This window comes from Lytechinus pictus, chromosome 10 (assembly GCF_037042905.1).
Source record: "Lytechinus pictus isolate F3 Inbred chromosome 10, Lp3.0, whole genome shotgun sequence".
NCBI lineage: Eukaryota > Metazoa > Echinodermata > Echinoidea > Temnopleuroida > Toxopneustidae > Lytechinus > Lytechinus pictus.
The window spans coordinates 5,848,472-5,871,228 of NC_087254.1; the positions used below are offsets into that span (position 1 = coordinate 5,848,472).

At 35.0% G+C, this 22,757-nt stretch overlaps 1 protein-coding gene across 1 annotated transcript; it reads right to left on the reverse strand.

The window, feature by feature from the left end:
• Positions 1-5,193: 5,193 nt before the first annotated feature.
• On the reverse strand, positions 5,194-12,548 carry LOC129269000 (uncharacterized). The gene is made up of 4 exons (XM_054906452.2): positions 11,541-12,548; positions 10,739-10,877; positions 9,839-9,961; positions 5,194-8,756 (listed from the first exon to the last, which is right to left on the reverse strand). Exons 1-4 carry the CDS (start codon positions 12,374-12,376, stop codon positions 8,355-8,357), a joined length of 1,500 nt encoding a protein of 499 aa, XP_054762427.2. The 5' UTR covers positions 12,377-12,548; the 3' UTR covers positions 5,194-8,354.
• Positions 12,549-22,757: the final 10,209 nt, after the last annotated feature.

The window sequence follows — 22,757 nt, forward strand, 5'->3', positions numbered from 1 at the left end:
CCCCAATAAAAAAAGTAGTTGTGTTCAATTGATTATAGTCTCATATCTGAGGGGGTAACAGAAAGAGAACTATTGAATGATAATGCAATTGTTCTGTTTTATACTAGATTTTCCAAAGTTACACTTAATTGTACAAATGATTGTACCTTTTTATGTTATTTGGCCCTAAGCCCTGTAGCTCAAAGGTCAGTGATTAATTGCTAATTTGAAAGAACAATTCTGGGCCCCGTGTTACAAAGAGTTACGATTGATACGATCAATCGCAACTATGGACAGCCAGCCATGTCAACATCTATTATGCATGTTTGTTCAAAATATTTTCTAGCTATGATGCATATTCATGCATTCATTGTTTTCTTGAAAATTCACTGCACTTCTCTTTGCATACAAAGGTCATTGTGCATAGTTTTCGTAGAAAAATTTATGACACTGATGGATTTCCATAGAGTTACTTGATCGGATCAATCGTAACTCTTTGTAAGACGGGCCCATTGGTTCCTCATCATTCTATTAAGCAAAATGCACCTCAACGATGTCCTTGATAGGCCGTTTCATTTAGTAATTACTCGCTAACCATTGCGTTACAGCGATTAATCGTAAGCTTTGTTTTCATGATTGATTGTACATTGTAGTCGAAGCAATCAATCATAGAAAAATGTTCTACAATCAATTGTTAAGCTTTGTGTTACGGGGCCCACTCATATCACCCTTTTTGGAGGGAGATAATGTCGAACAAGGTTCAATTTCATGTTTTCTGCCACTTGTGGCTAGCATGCAGACAATATTCACTGGAAATGACCTTTTCCCTTCAACCCTGGTAGGCTTTAATGGAGGGATGTCTGGGCTTATGGCCTGCTGTAACCGAATATATGGCAATTTGGGCTAAATTTATGTCTGAAAACAAAAAAAAACTAGATTTTAATTCGTCATGCGGACGAATTAGGTGGTCTGTCGTATAGATAGATAAACAGGAAAAAAATATTTAAACAGATATTAGATTGAAAAATAGATAGACAAACAGATTTACATAATCAAACAGATACATACAAGAAAGATATATAATTATAGTAGATGGATGGAGTGATGGATGGAGAGATCAATTATAGGTGGTTATATTAATAAAACATAGACATATAGATAGATAGAGACACAGACATATAGATAGATAGAGAGACAGACTTATAGATCGATAGATTGATTGATAGATATATAGATAGATAGAGAGAGAGATGATTGGTGGTTATATTAATAAAACATAGATAAACATATAGATAGAAAGAGAGACAGACAGATAGATAGATAGACAGATAGATCTAGACAGACATATAGATAGAGAGACAGACATATCATGAAGCTATTACGAGCTATCTCGTAAGAGACAGACATATAGATTGATAGAGAGACAGAGATAGATAGAGAGACAGACATATAGATGAATAGATAGATAGCTAGATAGAGAGACAGACAGACAGATATATAGATAGATAGATAGATAGATAGAGACAGGCAGATATATAGATGGCTAGATAGATAGACATATCTAAACAGATAGATACATATATATAATAATTAAATATAATTATATATCATAATGTATGTACATTTTCTCATGTTAATTTTATGTTTATAACAAGATATATTGTGATTGTTTTTTTAATATGCAGGACCCCAAGGGAGAGCAATTTTTTGTTGATTGGGTATCCTGTTGAAATATTGTTAATAAATAAATAAATAAATAATAAATATAGCGTATTAGACACACAGAGAGAGAGATAGATAGATAAACAGACAGAATAGATATACAATGTAGGTAGATAGACAGACAGACATATGGATAGATAGAGAGGGACGTATTCAAACAGAAAAATATATATTAGACAGAGAGATGTGATGTAGGTAGATAGACAGACAGATAAATAGATATGATATAAAAAGTAATTATAATCTGTTTTATTTTGCAATATTTTAGCTATTATTTGTTAGAATTCTTATAATTGATCGGGGGCAAGATAGCTAAAAAAAAAAAAAATCATGTTCACCCGCGGACTCGAACCCCTGCCTGCATGATGGAATGAGAAGTAAGTCTGACGCCTAACCGATTGAGCTAGAATATTTCCCATAGACTTAACACGTAAGCAAAACACCAGAATCTCAAATCCAATCTTGCAAGTGAATTACGGGCATGATCCCGACATCTGATCGGAAAATGAAGGAAACGCAACCGAAAGCTTAGAATCTCAGCTACAACATACTAAAAGCTCAGGGATAACTAGCAACAAAAATTGGAGATATGGCTTACGAAATAGAAGAATGTAGAATCTAGTTTTGACAAAAAGTCATGTCCCATAGAGATTACACGCAAAATGAGTAAAAATGACATGCCATTATTATTTGCAATTTTTGAGGATGATTTGTCTATCAAAATGAAAAATAAAGGCAATAACTCAGAAAGAGTAAGAACTAAGCTACAACATATCAAAAATTGGGTGAAAATTGACCAATATTCACGGAGTTAGAGCAAGATTTGCATAATTATAATGACGTCATAATAGGCAAAATGGATTTTTTGAATTCCGACGCCATTTTGATGACGTCATAATATAATTGAGGGTCAAATGAGACATGAAATTATATCTCTAGTTCATACTCTATCAAAATATGAAAAAAAAATTGGGGGTCCCCATGCGTTCTGAAGAGCTACAGCGGATTTTCTATAGGCATGTTTTTGCCCATATATGGCCTATAGTGAGAGCTCGCGCGCACATGTGCTGCAAACTTTAACGGGTGTTAATTTCCTTATTAATGGTCGTAGAAGGTTGATCAAGGTATCAAATTGCTCAAAATTATATGATCAATGCAATGAAATAAAAAAAACGGTGTTTCTGAGTTGCATTGAGGCGTTACGCGCGGAAACGCGCGCGCATACGTTTGCGCGCGCAATTTTTTGAAATGCTTAAAATGACCTAAAACGTACTCTGTTTTGGTCAAAAAGTGATTTTTAGCATTTTAAAATTTTGACGCGCGCGTCGTGACCTTCAGATGACCTTTGATGACATGACCTGATGACCCTTGATCTGAAGTTTATGTCATGTGAATTTGATTTATTTTTGATAATTGATAATGGAGATATGATTGATAATGTGATTTTACAAAATGGCGTCTAGATGACGTCATGATGACATCATGACATTAAGATTCTTGCAGAATTGAGGTCTTATTGATGTTGATATGTGGTGATATTTTGATGATTATTGAATATGAACTTTCTGAGATTTGCTGTCCACAAGAAATGGAGGAAATAAAAATAAGAAATAAAAATAAATAATAAATAATAAATAATAAAGAAAGAAAATTCGGACAAACATAAAAGGTGATCTGTCGTTGACAGACCACCTAATTAAAACATGGTTTTGTTTTGTTTTAGTTGTATTTTGAGTGGTGATATGTTGTTTCCCCAATATCACTCATACCTCAGTCACATTTGCTCTATGGCGATTCGAAAACGGTTGTTTTATTCATTTCTATTTATTAAACCACCTGTACAGCATGTAGCTGGTACAAATAAAGTTAAAACAGGCTGTTTTCGTCTCGCTGTACGGCCACCGTAGAGCAAATGTGACTAAGGTATTATGCAATGAAATTGTAATGTCACAATATTTTTAAATTGTCGCATCACTGCAGTTCTTATTCAAGTGACTCTTCATTGTATGTTGCTTTTCTGTAATATAAAAAAAGATGTATGTTTGCCATTTCCGCAATTAGCAATCGAATATCTGATCGATGCACACGCTTCGGTACATTCTTCACATACCAGCTTACATTCATCATGGCTCCAACAGGTCAAGTTGCCAAGAAAGGTTCCAAGAAATAATACTATAATTCAACAATGAATATCATGGCATTGTGTACATTAGTGAACTGTCTGCTATGTATAATTGATACTGTGGATATTTTCCCCTTTATATATCAGTATTTCATGTCCCTGTTATAAATATCAGATTGCATTTCTGAATGTTTGCACATGTGTTCATGTTTAAAGGACCCCTGTCTTATTTTCATTATAGCAAGGTAGCCTTTTCTTGTTAATCATGACCCATGAATTAATCAAAATAAAAACTAGAGCTTGTCCCATTTATACTTTGCAAACTATAATATGATTCCCCCCCCCCCTTCCTTTTTGCTTCATACTTAACTGGTAGATGTTGATTTATTATTATGAATTATTATAATATATACCCATATGTCAAATATTGACTCAATTTATTGTAGATGTACAAAAAGTTATGCATGTTAATAAGTATATGGCATTAATAATTAAATTATCGATTGTACCACTAATCCTTTTGTCATTCAATTGCTTGTTAGTTGTTATACATACCGGTAACTAATTCTCAAATTTCTCAGGAATGTGATATTTGTCTATTCAGATCTAAAGAATTGTCTCATTCCCAGACCCACCCCCCTCCCCTTATTGTAAATGCCTTTTAATTCTTTTTAATATATTTTTTTCAGCACACTTTAATAATGAGGTTATTACATACATGTCCCTGAAAATCAGTCTACTGTTGCAGTAAACTTGAAATGATATATGTTCAATGCAGGCGGATTATAAGAACAAAACCATTTTAGGGGCCATATTGTTTTTGCACAATAGTCAACCTCTCAAAACTATTGTCTAATCCAGCTGGATCTGCGCCTGTCCAATGGCCTAGTACAAAATATTTCAATTTTACATGATATTTCAGCTACATGTAGATACTACAGTTTTTCTGACCTTATTATTTGTTAATCGTAATAAACAAAAATAGACTATTACATCTACTGGAACTATACCATGACATCTTGAACAATTTTTCTATCACATGGATGGCAGTTAATCTTCTGAATACATGTAGATGTATAACATTCAACATACTCATTGTTACATTGTTAAAGAGGGTCTTTCTGCAAGACAGATGATTATGTTTGTCTACATCAAAATAATTTCTGCTGAGCCCATTGATTTTAAATCCATGCTTTCGGCTAGAAAAACATGCTCCAAATAATAATTTTCTTCTATATTGTTTTCAATATTTCAATTTACCTTGGAAATCAGGCAAAGAGGGAAATATTTTGATTTAAAGAAACATAATTACTACTCAGCCTCGTGGACCCTCCTCAGTTAAAGACACATTACAGAAAGAGAACCATGTATTCAAGATTATACTTGTCCTGTAGAAGGAACGTTTATTTTATAAAAAAACAAAAACAGTATAATTCATCTTTTGACAGCGCCCCCCCCACCAAATAAACACATAAATAAATAGTTCTATAGTAGCACAGTCAAGAATGGTTAAATCGTAAAGAGTAATACATTTTTTTACACATTTTACATGTACTTGGAAAATAAGTGCAACAATGCAAATGAGTATTTTAGTATGCAAATTATCAAAAGTATGTGACAGGAAGGAAGAGTTGAATGCAGATCCACTTAAAAGGTCAAAGAAAATAAAAAACATTCAGATCAATCAATTTTTGATGAAAATTGATAGTAGTTTGGTGTGATGTACATGTACCTACAGGCCAAAAAATATAAAAAACCATCAAACTTTGTGTTCTTGCATGGAAACAAACATTACATGCTGCAAACAGGCAATAATATTTAATTTTCGGAGGCTACTTTTCCCAACCTGTTGGCTGAATGTGCAATATTGTTGAAGCTTTACATTGCTGTAAATGGGAATTATTCCAGGGCGATGGTTGGATGGAATGATGGACTGGGACTTAAAGAATTTTTTTTCATTACCACAATCCTCAAATTGGCAATCCATGACTGGTTTCTGTGGACAATGCTCAAAATATGTGAATAAAATATTGAATAATGTATATCTCTCAAAACTGCACCTTATCTCCTGGTTCAGGATATATCATGGGGAAAATGTAGTGAGTTCACAGGGGAATTTAAGAAAATATGAAAATTGTACATGTAATTAACATGTAATTGACAAAATGTTTTAGGGTTGTTTCCTTAAAGGACAAGTCCACCCCAACAAAAACTTGATTTGAATAAAAAGAGAAAAATTCAACGAGCATAACACTGAAAATTTCATCAAAATCGGATGTAAAATAAGAAAGTTATGACATTTTAAAGTTTCGCTTCATTTCACAAAGCAGTCATATGCGCATCCCGGTCGGTATGCAAATGAGGGAACCGATGACATCACTCACTCACTATTTCTTTTGTATTTTATTATATGAAATATGATATATTTTGATTTCCTCGTCATTGTCATGTGAAATGAAGTTTCATTCCTCCCTGAACACGTAGAATTCCATTATTTTAACATTTTGTGGTTCATTCAATGAGGTCCTAATCGTCAAATTCGTAAAAATTGAAATATTGTATTATTCAAACAATAAAAAACAAAAGAAATAGTGAGTGATTGACATCATCGACTCTAATTTGGATGTAACTGGCTCGTTCATATAACTATTTTGTTAAAAATAAGCGAAACTTTGAAATGTCATAACTTTTTTATTTTACATCCGATTTTGATGAAATTTTTAGCATTGTGCTTATCTCATTTTTCTCTATTGATTCAAATCAACATTTTTCTGAGGTGGACTTGACCTTTAAAAGATTGTCATTTTATATCAATATTGCTACTGAAATTGTCAATACAGAGGTAAATTGAAACTTTCACGATTCTCAGCTTTAAACCTATTTTGCTAAAACATTTTCTTAATTGCTTCACTCAATCCCCTCCAATCTTGTTCAAATTTCCCTCAGTGTTTTAGTTTCCTTCATATCATTTTGATAAAATCTCAAAACATTTTATACCTAAACCCACTTGGTCTACTAACAATTCGATCTATTAAATTATTTTGAGTCCAACCATCGGTTATTACAATATGCATTGTCATTTTAGTCTAATGCTCAAATTGCCTTGATTTCTATTTTTTTACTTATTATTTTGCACTAATGAAAATTTGGTTGTTAAACAGTTCCTCCTATTATATAGACTAAGTTGTTGCGTTAGACCAAGTGGATAAACAAATTAGGTATCGTAGCCCAACTAAAAATTAGACAAAATTGTTTAATGGGCTCAATGAAATTACACAATACGGTGATTAGACGAACTAGGATTAGACCAAATGGGACAAAAGTCACAAGACCAAACAGAAAGCAAACGAGGTGGGTGTTGACTAATCGGCAATTTACCATCAAATCACTGACCATTCCAACATCATTGCAGGTACATGGTAAAACCGAAGAAACAATAGCGGGGAAATGGTCAAGATGTCCGATGTCCAGTAATAGTAGAATGAAACAGCGCCGTGTTTATCCGTCGATTACAACGTACATTTTATTACAAAGCACATTGGCCCATATTCTGAAGACAAGTTTAATTTGATTTCTGGTCTAAAGTTGTGGTTTAACTTTGGATAGCCAACTGTGCAATGAAAATCGAACAGTAGAGGTTCATTTTATTGGCTCATTTGACACACGAATCATTCTTAATTGTCTGGGAATGATTAAAACGATAACTGTCTTCACTACTTAAAGGAGAATGAAACTCTTGGAGCAAGTTAGCTTTTGTGAAAGCAGAAAAATCAAAGAATAAGATCAACAAAAGTTTGAGTAAAATAGGACTAGCAATAGAAGAGTTATGAGCATTTGAATGTCGAGATCACTAATGCTATGGAGATCCTCCCATTGGCAATGCGACCAAGATCTATGATGTCACTGATGAACAACTCTCCCCTTTTGGACGCTGAAAATATACCCCAAAACATCTCTTTTTGCTCATTCTAATCATATGACAAACGATTCAACAATGATATAATGTTGTGAAACCTCTGTACTTGTCCTCTCATAAAGAGAACACCTCACCTTGTGATAGACTCCATAAAAGTGAGAATATAAGTGAAATATGTACTAAAGTAATGAGGGAGTTGTACGTGTGTGACATCACTGATCTTGGTCGCATTGCCAATGGGAGGATCTACATGGCATTAGTGATCTCAATATTCAAATGCTCATAACTTTCTTATTATTCATTCAATCTTCCTCAAACTTTCAACAATATGTTTCTTTGATTTTTCTCTTTGATATGGATTCAGCTGGTTTCAAGGGTTTCATTCTCCTTTAAGAATTAGGGAAGAGCAAAGTGAACACCAGAGATATGCAGTATAAACAAAGTTTTTGGCTTCCCATAATTCAATTTAATCAATCTTTGGCTTCCCATAATCTTAGCAGAGTCAGACCACGGTCTAAAAGACTCTAAGTTAAAGTGGACTACAGAATCCAGGCCATTGTAATTAATCATCAAATAACAGTCTTATGTCTATCCTCTTTCACTGTGCAGTATAACTTACATATGTACAATTTGCATTTCACATGCATCTTCCATATGCACCCAGCCCTCCACTTCAACCATTTGTTCCTTCAGTTCCTCTTCTTCTACATCCTTCTCCTTCATCCTTTCATCATCATCCCCCTCCTCACTCCCATCATCGTCATCCTTGTCAACCTCCTCGTCACCGGATTCTGATCCATCTGATGACAGCAATTCCATAAGACTCGAATCATCATCTTCGTCAAATTCTGATGCATCCTCATCGTCATGAAGAACATTTTCATCGTCGTCGTCGCTCTCGACCTCGCTATCTAAATCATCCGAGGAGTTGGAGTCTGTTGGAGGGAGCTGTGCTTTAGGACCCTTGCCTTTACGAGGTGACTTCTGCCTCACACGGTCATTGCCCTTGATTTCAGCCTGCAACAAAAACAGAGTCAATCCTATGTTGATGCACAGATGAAAACTGGTGCTACATTTCTTTTTACCCCACCCCCCCCCCTTTTTTTTACAGTGCTGCATCTCAAATTATTAGATTCCATTTAAGAATAATTTGTATAGATCTATCAAACTCATTTTTTCCGAGGAACCATCTCCCCTCCTCAGTTATATCCCAACCATCCTTAGGAACCTTTAAGTCAGCACTCCAAAAAACCTTAAAACCGGAACCTTAAGTTGGTGACCGTACACGACACACCTCCAGTTTAAACACCTTTATGGCGTCTTGGAGGATTCCTACCAAGTACCAAGTAACATGTGATAAGGTCTGTGGCCTATTCCCCCCCCCCCTTTTTTTTTAAATGTTCTCAATAAATTTTTTGTTTTCTACATCTCATCCTAATGTGATACAAATGCATCCCATTGGATCCTATAATATGCCAAACCTATTAAATGAAATGTTAATAATACTTACTGAAATTATGGAATACTTTGATTTTTTTTTCAAGAACATAATGGCCCTGTCACAATGTTCCATGCAAGCCTTGCGTGTGACTTGCGGGTAACTATTTTTGCTACCCGCAAGTCGCTCGCATTGACAGTACCTCGCATGTATCTTACACGCAGTTGCCCGCGGAAGCGCACACATATAAGTCTGATTTGCACGTAGAAAGTTTTGAACATGCTCAAAACTTTGTTGCAGGTGATTTGCAACTCACCCGCAAGGATTGCACAGGACGATGTGACGGGGCATCAACCAATGTACGGTAATATACATGTATAGCAAAGGGTCAATAGGATATTACAAATTTCTAAAACATATTATGTACGTAGGCTTGCACCACCTGCCTAAGTTTGTTTCTTCTTAGTCAAGTTCAACTAATGCAAGATGGGTGGCACTAGTACTAAAGCAATATTCTTTAATAGGGAGCATTCCATGAAATTTTTTGTTGGTTATTTCTAGTAAATAAATAATTTGCTCTCAGCCAATTGGATGCAACGATTTGTAAGCTTTATCACATTTTTAAAAAATGAAATGCTTCCCTTGCAAATAAACTCCTCACCAGATTCTTGACGGCCCATGATAAGACTTGCTCACAATCATCAGCCTTCATACGGTCCACCTTGTGAATCAGAGGTTGGGAAGTCCTGTGACAAACGCCAAGATGTATCAGAATCTTCAGCATCTATAAGGACACACACAAAAATTCTCATACAAAATCTCATACTGAATTATATAAGGCATGTTAATCAGAAACTAAACCTAAAAATATAATTGCTCGGCTAGTCAGACAGATTCACAAAAACACTACTTCCTCAAAAGTTAAAAATAGCTAGGACAACCCAAGTTCTTTAGTCTTCCTCAAGGTCAAAGCATGGAGCTATTAACTCCATGATTAAAGGAAGCAAACCATTGATACTTACCCCTTGTTTCCATCAAAGGCCAACTAAGATATTGGAAGGCCTTGAAATATATTTTTTGCCTTTTTAATTTGTTCAAATTTGAGCTGTAAATAATATAAAAATGTGCCATTTTATAAAGTGGCCTTGTCCCCAAAATATCAAAACTTATGGTCTTTACTTCCGAAAAACAAATTGAATGAAAGATGCTTGTTATTTGCTTAGCCTCTTAAACTTTTATACCCAGTTGTTGTGTCCGGACAGGTTGTGTGTCCGGACGATCAATTTTCAAACAGCCATTAGGAAATATTAACAAGCAAATCTCATCAATTTTCAGTAGAAAATGTTAGGCAATATTATAGAGAACCAAATTGAAGAAGATTTCAACTATTGAATTCATATTTTTTGTGTATCGGTATTAAATCAAAAGATAAAAAAGAGGGCTTCAAAATTCCAGACACCCAACCCCCTATCATACAACTTACATTTTTGACTTATTTGTTTTTTAGCATTATTTGAATTCATATGACAAAGCTAAAAATTATTCATTTTTTTCAACAAACCGTTTCATGACTGCCATATCTGTGGAAGAGGAGGGCAAGAATGTTCATCACAAAGCCAAACTTTCTCTCTCGTCTTGTATAGAGCGGCAAGGTCATCATCAGGCCTAGCCTAGGTCTTATACGCCTCTTTGTAGAACGACTAAGGATATCAAATACATGAAATAATCATGTTTACTTTAATTAGGGTACATGTAACTCTGCCTTTAGAAGTCAAATCTTTTGGGACCACGATATCTGCTTGACTTAAAAGAGGTAACATGATTTTAATAATCTGGTCTAAAAAAATTGATTTGAATTTTGTGGAAGTTAGACTCACATGTAGGCAGTTACCTGTAGTTGCAATAAGGTAAAGAAAAAATATTGATAAAAAAGCTGAAAAATGGTACCAATAAACATCAAAAACTCAAAATGCATCCTACAAAACGTTGATAATGCCCCCAATTTTATAAAATTTGCAAAAGAAAGTTACTGATTTTAACTAGCATTGCATTGTTCATGAATTGAAAAATTCATGATCATAATTCAGCCTAAAAATACACGGCAGACATCTATTTTCTTATATTTTTTTAATTTGTGACCCACCCACTAAAATGAAGGGTTGGGAAAATGAGAGATCATAGTTTTCTCTTTCACTTTCACATTTTATATCAGCCATAACAAAACATTTTAAAATATCTCTGGATCAACTGTCAGAATGCAAAATTGTATTAAAAACAGACAAAGTGTTGACCGATTGATTCAGCATGCATTTAACAGATAAACCAGAAATAATGTGTTGCTGTCTTGATCTCCTCTCATCTACCTTGAATTTGGCAGCATAGCTGTTGTCCCTTTCCTCGTCTCCATTGAAGCAAGGCAAGCAGAATAGAATGTTGGCATTTCAAGTGCCATCGTTTTCAATTCCTTCTTCCATGAAAAGTTTTTGATGTCACTGATACTGTCTGTTTCTTGCGAACATTTCTCTGCCGTCTTGCAAAAGTAATACGCTTCCTTGCGTATCTTCTTCTCCATCACTCCCTGGAATGCTTTCTTTGCCTTCTCTGATCCATTAATAATGAGGCTAAAGGCTTTATGATATCTGTACTGGATGAGGTATGCTATGGCCTTCTTCATGAAGTTCTTGTGTCCACCATTTTTGCACAGAACAGACACTGTTGGCTCCAACTTCATAAGTTTTCGTCTTCGTTCTGAACACAATTCACCAGACTTGTTTGAGTTTGATCGATTGTTCATAATCATAGTATTCTGGACTTCTTCCAACTTCCTCTTGCCTGATCTTCGAGTTCTGTCATCATGTTTATGAGTTTTCCTTTTAGACTTTATAGTCGTTCTAGTATTATTTATGTATTTTCCTTGTGGACCACTCCTTAACCTCAAATCCCATTCTATTTCTGTCTTCAAAAGTTGCTCTCTCTGTCTGAGTGTAGTTCTGAGAAGACGGAAGCAAGAATCACAAACATGACCGTCATCTGGAAAATTAAATTTGTCACTAAATTCTGGCACAGCCTTGGATAAAGCAGCAGTGACATCTACATCAAAATTTTGTCCCAGTTGTGACTTTAGTGAAAATCTCTTGTAACCTTTCTTCTTCGTTTGAAATTTTATGCCACAAGCGACACATTTTCCAGGATTCCCCATGTTCGTTTTCACAGAGGATCGGGAGCAGGCGAGTGAATACTGGCAGAGCTGAGCGTAAAATCTGACCAAACTACGCCCAGTTGGTCGGGCTAGAGGTTCTTTCAATTACCGCACATAATCTAGCCACAAGGCAAGCGAATCCCGTCCCTCTACGTTCTAATACGGTATATACAATGATCAGCTGGCTCAGCTGCCCCTCTTTGACTCGTGTCCCACCCGTTGCAATATTTGTTGGATCCTGAACAGTTGTCTTTCATGAAGCAGGATTGCATTGCTCTTCTTTCGTTATGGATGTAAGTATCACGTCTTTGATAAGTGAAACTAATTAAATAATTATTTAATGATAAATGTTATGATTTAGTTATTTTAGAGAAGAACTGAATTTAATTAATGTGGCCAATCTAAATTATAACTTTGGCCATTGCATTGCCATTGCATTGGTCACGTTGGTGGGGGTGAGGTGTCTGGATATACATGGAGGGTCGGTAGAGAGCTGGCAGCCGTCTGTTTCGAGGAGTTTTTTAACTATTCTATTTTTTTTTATTTCTCCTTGTACACAGACGGCTCGCTATCGTGCAGCCACCATTAGGGGGTTAACAATGCAAAATCACCCGACGTGGCTCATCGATTTTTGTCTTTATTTCATAAAAATATATAAAAAGAACTGTATGATGGGGGGACCTAAAGCTACGCACTTTGTTTACAAACGATAAAAACTATGCCAATTTTAATATTCTAACAAATCATCTTTCACAAATTTGTGTTAAATATTGTAAAGATTCATAATCAAAAAGAAAATATCACAAAACTCACTAATACGAAAATCCCGCCGTGTTTTCCGAACACCTCTTGATTTCGCCGCCCGATATAGAGGGGTCCTAAAGCTACGCACTCAATTTATCATGCAAAGAAAAAGTATTTTATGTCTCTAAACTTCTAAATAATGTTCATATTCTTATAGGAAAATATAAAATCAAAGTCTCGATCGGCCATTTTTGTTAAAAATCGTAACAAAATGGCCGATCGAGACTGGGTAGAAGGAGAGAACTTTTCGTTTTTTTGAGGTTCCAGACTGCCCAGATGTCAGGAATCTGCCACTCGTTAGACCTTCATCCATATAATCGTGGTAATTGTATACTTTCCGTTTTCACAATTCATTTGGAGAAATATTTAGACCATAAATCACCCTAGTCCGGTGACAACGGTAAAATACACGGTAAGCTTCTGGGCTCCCGCCCGCTGCGCGGGCGGGAGCTCTCTGGGTTACCGGACACCCAACCCCCCATCCTACCAAAATAAAGATTATTATTCAGTTTTGGCCTGAAATGCACCAAAACGGGGAAAAATAAACTTAAAAGGGGGAAAAAACAGTGACTTACTTCGGCTTTTGCGCAACTTCACTTCCCTGTTTTATCCGAACTTAATACATAAACATGTGGCCATTGAGTCCCTGTACAGATCGAGCTAGAACTTCAGTCTCTCTATTTGGTGAGTGGAGCCAACGGAGTTCAGCGGAACAGCCAACATTGCTTTTAGTCTAGGGGGTCGGGTGTCCGGACACGTCTTTATATTTTTGAAGCCTTCTTTTTTGTCTTTGGATTACACTAAAAATATGAATTCAACAGTTGTAGAACTAGATCTAATCATCTTCTATTTTGTTCTCTATAATATTTCCTAACATTTTGTACTAAAAACTGATGAAAATTCGCTTGTAAATTTTTTCAAATGACTTTGTAAAATTGATCGTCCGATCACACAACCTGTCCGGACACAACAACTGTGTATACATTTTGAAGCCTTCTTTTTTCTTTCAATGACACAAAAAATATGAGTGAAACAGGTGTAATCTTTTTCAATTTTGTTCTCTATAGACTATTTATTGCCTAACATAATTAATGAGACTTTGTTTGGCTTTTGCCTAATTATAACTGCTGTTCAAATAAAATTTAATTGTACAGACACACAACAACTGGGTATACTAATTTGAAATAATTATACCAGGAAATTGTTATTAGTGAGACATTAACAATTCCGTGCTACTGCTCATTGCTCAAATTAATGATGGCTAGCCTATGGCCAGTGTCCTATTTATACCCAATTTTTGTGTGACTGGACGATCAATTTTAAACGGCCATTTGAAAAAGTTAACAAGCAAAGTTTCATCAATTTTTAGTGCAAAGTCTTAATAGGCAATATTATAAAGAATAAAACTTTAAAAAAATTATTGAATTTATATTTTTTGTGCAATCCAAAGACAAAAAAGAAGGTTTCAAAATTTTAAAGTTTCCGGACACCTATTAATTTTTACTTTTAACCTCTAGAGGACTTAGGGCTGGGTTTTGGCCTGTGGTGTGGACATTTGTATGAAAATTGTAGCCGTAGCCGCATGTAGGTGTAGGATGGGGGAGCAGACATACCAGTCTCATGCTTTAAAGTCTAGTCTTGACACTTCCACCTTATTTAGGACCTGTGCTCATCCTCCCAAATCTTTTTCTCACACATTTATCACAGCCAGCCTATCCCCATAAACATTGGATCTCTACACAATACCTGTGATATCATGCTGAGTCACAGAAAATCTCAAGCATAGCTGGTCCTTGAATTTGGCATAGCCTGGGGGGGGGGGGGGGTCCAATGCGCAATGTCCGCACCATTTTTAAGATAAATTTTTTTTTTTTATCTGGGTTTTCTCAACGTAACGTTACTCGTTAGATCAAGACTGCATTATTAGTACATGCATTAAATAGAAATAACTGAAATTAAAATTTATGCTTTGGAATATTATTGTGCATTATTTTCAAACAGTTCTGAAATATTTCTTGCAAAGCTCCCGAAATTGGCCACTTGCCCAGACAAATAACCCACCCGTCCAGACAATAAGCTTTAAAGGCTACACACTGAATAGGAACTTGTACTTGAGCCTAAACTGAAAAATACATTAAACTCTTGTCATAGAGAACTTTATATTGTCACTTAAAAATCATCTATACCTTTTTTATGATTACTTTCTCCAGGATTTGGAAGCAGAGTCGCTGTTCTCTTTAGAAGATTCCGGCTTACTCTACTACGTCATCCTGATTCCACTGACCATCCCTGTGGCGGCTTTCTTCTACTTTGTTAATTGGATGGGTCTCAAGTTCTTCCAGCATAACTAGTGTTAATGTCATCGTTACCGAGTGTATAGAAGCATTAATGTATCACCAGCCATCATCACTCTCAGATATAGTATCAAGTTCCCTCAACATATTAAGGAGTGTCAAGATGACCATAATCGTCTTTGAGTGTAAGGAGCATGAATGGAACACTGGTCAGACATAAGTTCTAAGTATCAACATGGCTAATTGATTCATGCCATTATGGAGTGTTAGGGGCATGAATGCATCACTCGGCCATCATTACCAGAGAATATCTCTAGTCTCCTTAGTACTGCATAGCCATTGAGATTAAAGAATTTTCTGCTGCACAAAGACATGATTTGTATGGAATAATTTTGTATTTCAGATTTGAATCAATTAAGTGTGTAAAAAGAAACGAAGACACGCAGTGCTGTCTTTATATTGACTATTGAGTCTCATGAAGGGAGATTGAAGATCTTGTCGACCTGTGATTTCCACAATCTGAAAAGTAGAAGTGGGATACTTTAAATTATTACTGAAACTTGTTTCATGTTTAAATGAAAATTGGACTGCATTGGTTAAATAAACAACCCCAAGAAATTCAACTTGATCCAAATAATGTGGTCAAGAATGAGGTTGAAATAATTACCTCCAAATTCCTCTGAGAACTTACGACCCATGGGACTTCGACCAGAGGTGACAGTAGTTGGCAAAGGATTGGTGTCATAAACTCAGAAACTTGGAGTGGCCGGGATCATGGTTCAAGATTGGTTGCTGCGCTCTTGACCTACAGCATCATCTATATCTAGGATTTGAGCCTTGTCAAAAGCATGTTGGAGCATGGACCTGCTGCTGTTAAATTTGAGCCAAAATGCCTCATAAAATGATTGCTTATATTGGGCATTATATAAATGGAGAATGCAGAGCATTTCTTCAATATCAACCAGTAAATATCAATCTAAGTCACGAATCTTTTTATGAGGCCGCCATCAATTCAAGCCTAACCGCTCACGATGGCGGTCTCCTGCGTTCATTTATTACATTATTTATATATATATGTTTACATTTATAAAAGATTAATTTATACTCACACCCTTATTTGTATTTATCATGTAATATGACTACATTGTTTATATTGTGAATTATTTTGTATATTGTAATTGTAAATATTTTTGTATTGTGTTTTTGAACGCATAAATAAATGCAAGCAAACAAACAAACATAACCCAGGATAATACCTCAGTCACATTTGCTCTACGGCGGCCGTACGGCGAGTCAAAAACAGCCTTTTAATATATTTTGTACCAGCTACATATAGGTAATTAGAATAAAAAAGGAATAAAATGGCTGTTTTCGACTTGCCACACTGCTGCCGTAGAGCAAATGTGACTGAGGTATTAGGGAGCTGGGGCCCATTTCATAAAGGACTTGCAACTGTTGTAACTATGTTGTAATTATGGCAACTACCATGGTAACCTTGATTATGATTGGCTGCTGAGCCCTGTTACCATGGTAGTTGTCATTATGGCAAAGTTACAACAGTTGCTAGTCCTTTATGAAACAGGCCCCTGATTCCCATAACTTTATGCAAATATAGTACATGTATTTTCTTAAATGTTTTTCTTGCCAGAAGCTTGAGTTTTGATGACTAGATAATTTTTTACGAGCATAAAGAAGCATTATTGTTATCTTTTATACTTGTCTTTCATTTTTTTTTATATTGTTTTGCCACTGGATGGAAAATTACATGTTTGCTGTAAGACATGGCCTCGGGTGCCTTAATTATAGATAGGGTGGGGGCAGGTTTAGAAAGGTAATTAAAATTAATGCATACAATGTATATGTTGTTTTGGGGATAACTGTTCATATAATCTAGGCTGCAGACTAATTTGTCTAAATTTGAAAGTTTTCAAATCGGTAGACATGGTATCTAATTTTGTAATATCGAAAAAAATTATGATTTTTTCATTGTTTTATTGTAATTTGTAAACAAGACTCTCCCAAAGTCAGTTGTAAAACAAGGAAATTATTGAATTACGATTATCTCATTTTCACAAATAAGTGAGCTGATGATCTCTTACACTCACTTCTCTATTTTTTTGACATGTTTGTATGAAATTTAATATATTTTGACCAGTTTGTGACACAATGGGAAGCCAGTACCGGTACTATAAAATCTATGAAAATTGAAATACATTGGTTTTCTTTCACACAATACAGAAAAGCACAGCATGTGACCAATTCCTTGCTGGTTGCTCTTTCATTTTCTCTATGCTGATGTTATATGCATGAGGAAAAAAACAGAAACTGCCATAGAGCTTTCTTATTCTGCATTCATTTTTAATGAATTTTCAGTTTGTTGTTTATTTTTTTCAGGCTCCCTTCTTTTCTCCCCCCTGTACAATTTAATTTATTTCCCTTGCCATATCTCTCCATCACACCCCACACTTTCTCATTCACTCTCTCCCTTTCCAAGTTCTGCCTTCCAACTCTCTTCCCCATCCACCCCCTCTCACTTTATTGACAATCTGTGTGTGTGTGTGTGTGTGTGTCTTTCTCTCTCTCTCTCTCTCTCTCTTTGTCTCTCTGATGATGAAATGAACCAAAGATAAAATGTTGGGGTCTTTGAATTATAAATGTAACAAAAGCATTGAGAAGGTTCCTTCCATCCATTTGTGAGTTGAAGCTGGGGGACTTTAAAGCAACCCTCCAAACATCCACACTTGATCTACAGTAGACGCTGCACAAGTTGGCATTCTTTAGGTTGAATAACCGCTTAAATCAAACCATTATTTCAGACCAGAATGTGCAAAACATGTGTTTATAACATCATTTAAATCAAATTTTGGCCCAATTTCCAAAGATTTCAGTGGTCCATACAGATTCAACTTCGGCATAGTTCTAACAGATTAGAACCAAATTCCATGGGTTTATTTCCAATTGGTCTAATTACCAACTCGTCTACTATCATTTAGTCTATCATCAATTCGTCCACTATCCACACAGTCTAATTGCCATTTTGTCTGATAACCAGTTGGTCCAATAGCCATTTAGTCCATAAACCATTTGGTCTAATTGGATAAGTAATAATAATTAGGCGAAATGAATGAAAAGAAAGTGGGTATTAGACCAACTGGTTATTAGATGAAATTGGTCACATGAACTGGTGATTAGACGAAGTGATTATTGGACCAAATGGTTGTTAGACGAAATGTTGATGGATGGAATGGCATTAGACTAAATGAAGGTAGACCATGTGATGAGTGGACGAGTTGGCAAGAGACGAAACGGCAGGAAAATAAATTGTTCTGACATTATACTTTGGCTGAAGTAGTTCTTGATGTACCCCAATCTTGACAAAATTAAAGTTTTTGCAATTTCCCCCCAATATGAAGCTCCCCACCAAAAATGGAATTACCATATGATCCGTTATATTCTCGCTCAGTGAATTGTATATAATACTGTATAAATATATATCTTAGATCCATGTTACTAAATGAAGATATAAAGAAACACACCATACATGTATGTGGACTAGGGAGCTTCATTTGGGGATATACTTGAATTGCCAAAGAGAATACATGTATATTCTGTAATTGTTAAAATGTTTTGTTATTTTCATCATGAATGTTTAATATTTGTATAATTACATTTTCTAAATAAAATGATGACAAAATGACAACGATCTGTGATTTGGCAATGCTTGATCATCTATTTTATAACTCAGCATTGGATTTGTTGTTTTTTAACAAAACACATGAAACAAATGACCGTATTTAACACTGATTTCATACGTATGTTCTTTTTCGTATTACAATACAAGGGACAATAAACAGTTTGATCAACATACATATCAACATAGAAAAAATGAACATTTAAATGCATAACTTTCACAAAAACAATTTTCTTTTTTTTTTCAAGTAGGGTATTTACATAGCTCATGTACATATATTTACATTTATACAGAAGCTAACAAGATTTCTTTCTGAAAAAAAAAATAACAAAATCAATTCAAATTGGACAATATCATTTTGTATATTACATCAAAGATTTGCATTAATGTATAGAAGAGATGTTATCAGTAATGTTTTAATGCTGTAAATACACCTACTGCCTATAAAATGTTGGTCAACAGAGGGCGACTTTCCCACACTAAGCAAACATGAAAGGATAACGAGGTGTCTTCCTTTTTCTTCCCTTCGCCACATAAATCTATTGCCAGTGATGACAGCAAGTTGGACATTACTAGTTTCCCAAAAAACAACATTCTGGACAAAATATTGATGGATATCAATCAATGAAAGAAATACATCTTGACAAAAATCCAAAGTAAAGTTTGTTTGTTACATGTACATTTAAATCATTTTCAACAAATAAGTTTTCATCAAAGATGCATTCTGTCTTGGACAACAATGATACTTATTTACATTTAGAGTACAAACATGAAAATATCGACCACATGATAAATGTCTGATAAAACATCAATAACAAAGCATACACAAATAAAAGAAACTTGAGAATACACTGTACTGTACCTAAATTTTACTCGTGAAATAATGCAGTTTTTATGTTTCACGTACCAATACCGGTAGGTGCAACTACTATTTCACCACCTGTACTGTATTGCCACTACAAGTAACAAACACAGAGGCCCGTATTCTGAAGTCTGGTTTAACTTTAATAGACCATGGTCTAACTGTGCTAAAATTATGGAAAGCCAAAAAAAAATCAAAAAATATTCCTTACATTGTTATTTTTCTATGTTTACTTTGCTCTCCCTAACTCTTGAATGGTGAAGAAAGCTATCTTCTTTATCCTCCAGAAACAGTTGAAAATGATTTGAGAGAAAAATGAGCTGATACATTGAAATATATTGTTAGCGATTTTTATGGCGCTTTTGGCTATTCATAGTTAAACCACAATTTTAAACTAGAGTTTAGATTAAACCCGACATCAGAATACAAACCAGAGAATAAAATAAATCCCATGTCCCACATGTATTAGTAACAAGCTTTGTTCACATTCACCATCGATACAATTTCCATGACAAATAACATGGGAATGCCAGTCAGAATAATCACTTGGCCTATTAAGTGTCGGGGCCTGAAATTGGGCAAAATGCCTCAAGACTAGCTGATGTGATCACATTCAGAGGACAGTGTGTAGCTTATGGAGTACTTTATACATGATTCCCACAATGCACAGCAAGGAACAGATATACATATCTATTTCATAAAGAAATGATAGATGTGTCTTCAATCCAGAGAGATGAGCATTTCAAATAAAGTACCGATAACAAAATAGTTTCTATGAGTTCCCGTCTTTATACAAAGAGTTACGATTGATCAGATAAACCTCAATTTTCGTGAAATCCATCATTGATATAATATTTTCTACAGAAAATTTGAACAATGTTAATGTAAACAAAGAGAAGATCACTGAATTTCCAAGAAAATAATGAATGTATTAATATGCATCATAGTTAAAAAAATTTTGAACAAACATGCATAACAGAAGTTGATGTTGCTGGCTTTCCATAGTTGCGGTTGGATCAATTGCAACAATTTTGTCAGACGGGGGCCCTGGCATTTTGGAATACATAAAATAGTGGAAAGCTGGATGCAAACTGAGCCATCTGGTTCATGGAAAATCATGAAAGGAAAAAACTTAATTCATTGTTAATACTTGTAGGGGACCTTTGCAAAACTATCTGCTCACTTCAAGATACCCACCCGCCCACCCCCCCCCCAAAAAAAAAATTAAAAGGAGGAAAAGAAGACATTTGTGTAATACTTTGATGATATCCTTAATCTCTGAATCTAGAGGTTGGTTAAAATTTGCCATAACAGTGATTTTTGTGCCCCCCACCAAAAAAAACTATCCCCTTCAACGTAAAGAAAAATCCTACTATAGGTTTTCTTTCACATGAAACAGAATACATACTATAAAATCACATTCAGAAACATAACACATTCAAGGGTTGGTGAGCAAAGGAAGCAATTTTGAATCAAGCTGTAATAATAGGAATTCATCCACAGTGTGCTGCACTCAACCCAGGTGAGGTAAATGGGTACCAGCAGGAAGTAATTCCTCAAAAAGCTGTGTGCACCTGAATAGGTAGCCTAGCTTAGCCGGGTAATAATAATAGCAGGGCCCGCTGGGAGAACAGTTTTCGGAACTGAAGTGGCTACCCTGGGTAAATATACCGTTATTATTATTATATTTATACACGAGCCTCAACTAGTGTATCTACACCTTTATTCCTTTTTGTGTAATACAACTTTCATGTACTTTGTATCGTAACAGGGCAGGTAGCTCAGATAGACACTCGATTCAGGTGTTGCTGCATGATGTCTGTATCGAAACAATGAAGACTTGGGATAGCACATCTTTCAAAGATTTTACAATATCTGCATAGTTTTTTTTACATGTAAATCAATTAATAATAGAAAATAGAAAATAAAAAATCAATTAATAATAGAAAACAATTCATACTTTACACAAAATGACTACAAAATGCAAGGTAGTTCTCTTGAAGTCTAAAGCCCTGCAAATGAAAATTATTTCCTACTTTGTGCACAGATTTAACTTGGGACAGAATATTTTAGAGCCACAAACAAATTGGTAGTTGCAGATCAGAACTATTCACTCGATCTGTTGATCAATACCCGGTAACTAATACTAAAACTAATAGCAAAAAGGGGGGGAAATCCTCCAAGGGATTGGCTGAAAGGATTCAGCAACTAAAATCATTTTTTTTGTGAAAATACAATATTTGATACATGTACATTATTTATGGCAAAAAATTATAAATCATTTGGTGTCTGTGGACGAGCATGTTTGCACCTTTGACGATACCATGGAATGAAACACATTCTGGCCCAGGTGATCAAAGTTTGTCTACATATGTGCCTGAATGATGACTCACTTGTTGACACATATGGTATGTTCAAAACTGCTAGTCTCCTTCCAAAACCTTTCTTTACCACACACATATTATCTCTTCAAGACATGTGTCCTAAATCCTCAACAATAAAAAAGTATGATGATCTTTTTTTTATTCAAGTTCACTCAAAATGATAAGAGCTGAATTACGAACTCGTGAAATAAAATACATAAGAAAAAATATTACAGAAGTAAGCACTTTTGTCTTTAAATGTCTACAGCCAATATATATAAGACACACTTTTCTTTTTAGGAAAATAAAAAGTTAGCCTTATACTGATTTCGATTTATTTCTTCTCCTTTTTTTCTTTTTTTTTGTG

Excerpts from the sequence above, each read along its gene's own strand:
- LOC129269000 (XM_054906452.2), bottom strand. The coding sequence starts at position 12,376 with ATGGGGAATCCTGGAAAATGTGTCGCTTGTGGCATAAAATTTCAAACG. Across the intron at positions 10,878-11,540 it reads GCTATGCTGCCAAATTCAAG|TCGTTCTACAAAGAGGCGTA; the intron begins GTAGATGAGAGG and ends TGATATCCTTAG. Across the intron at positions 8,757-9,838 it reads CATGGGCCGTCAAGAATCTG|GCTGAAATCAAGGGCAATGA; the intron begins GTGAGGAGTTTA and ends TTTTTGTTGCAG.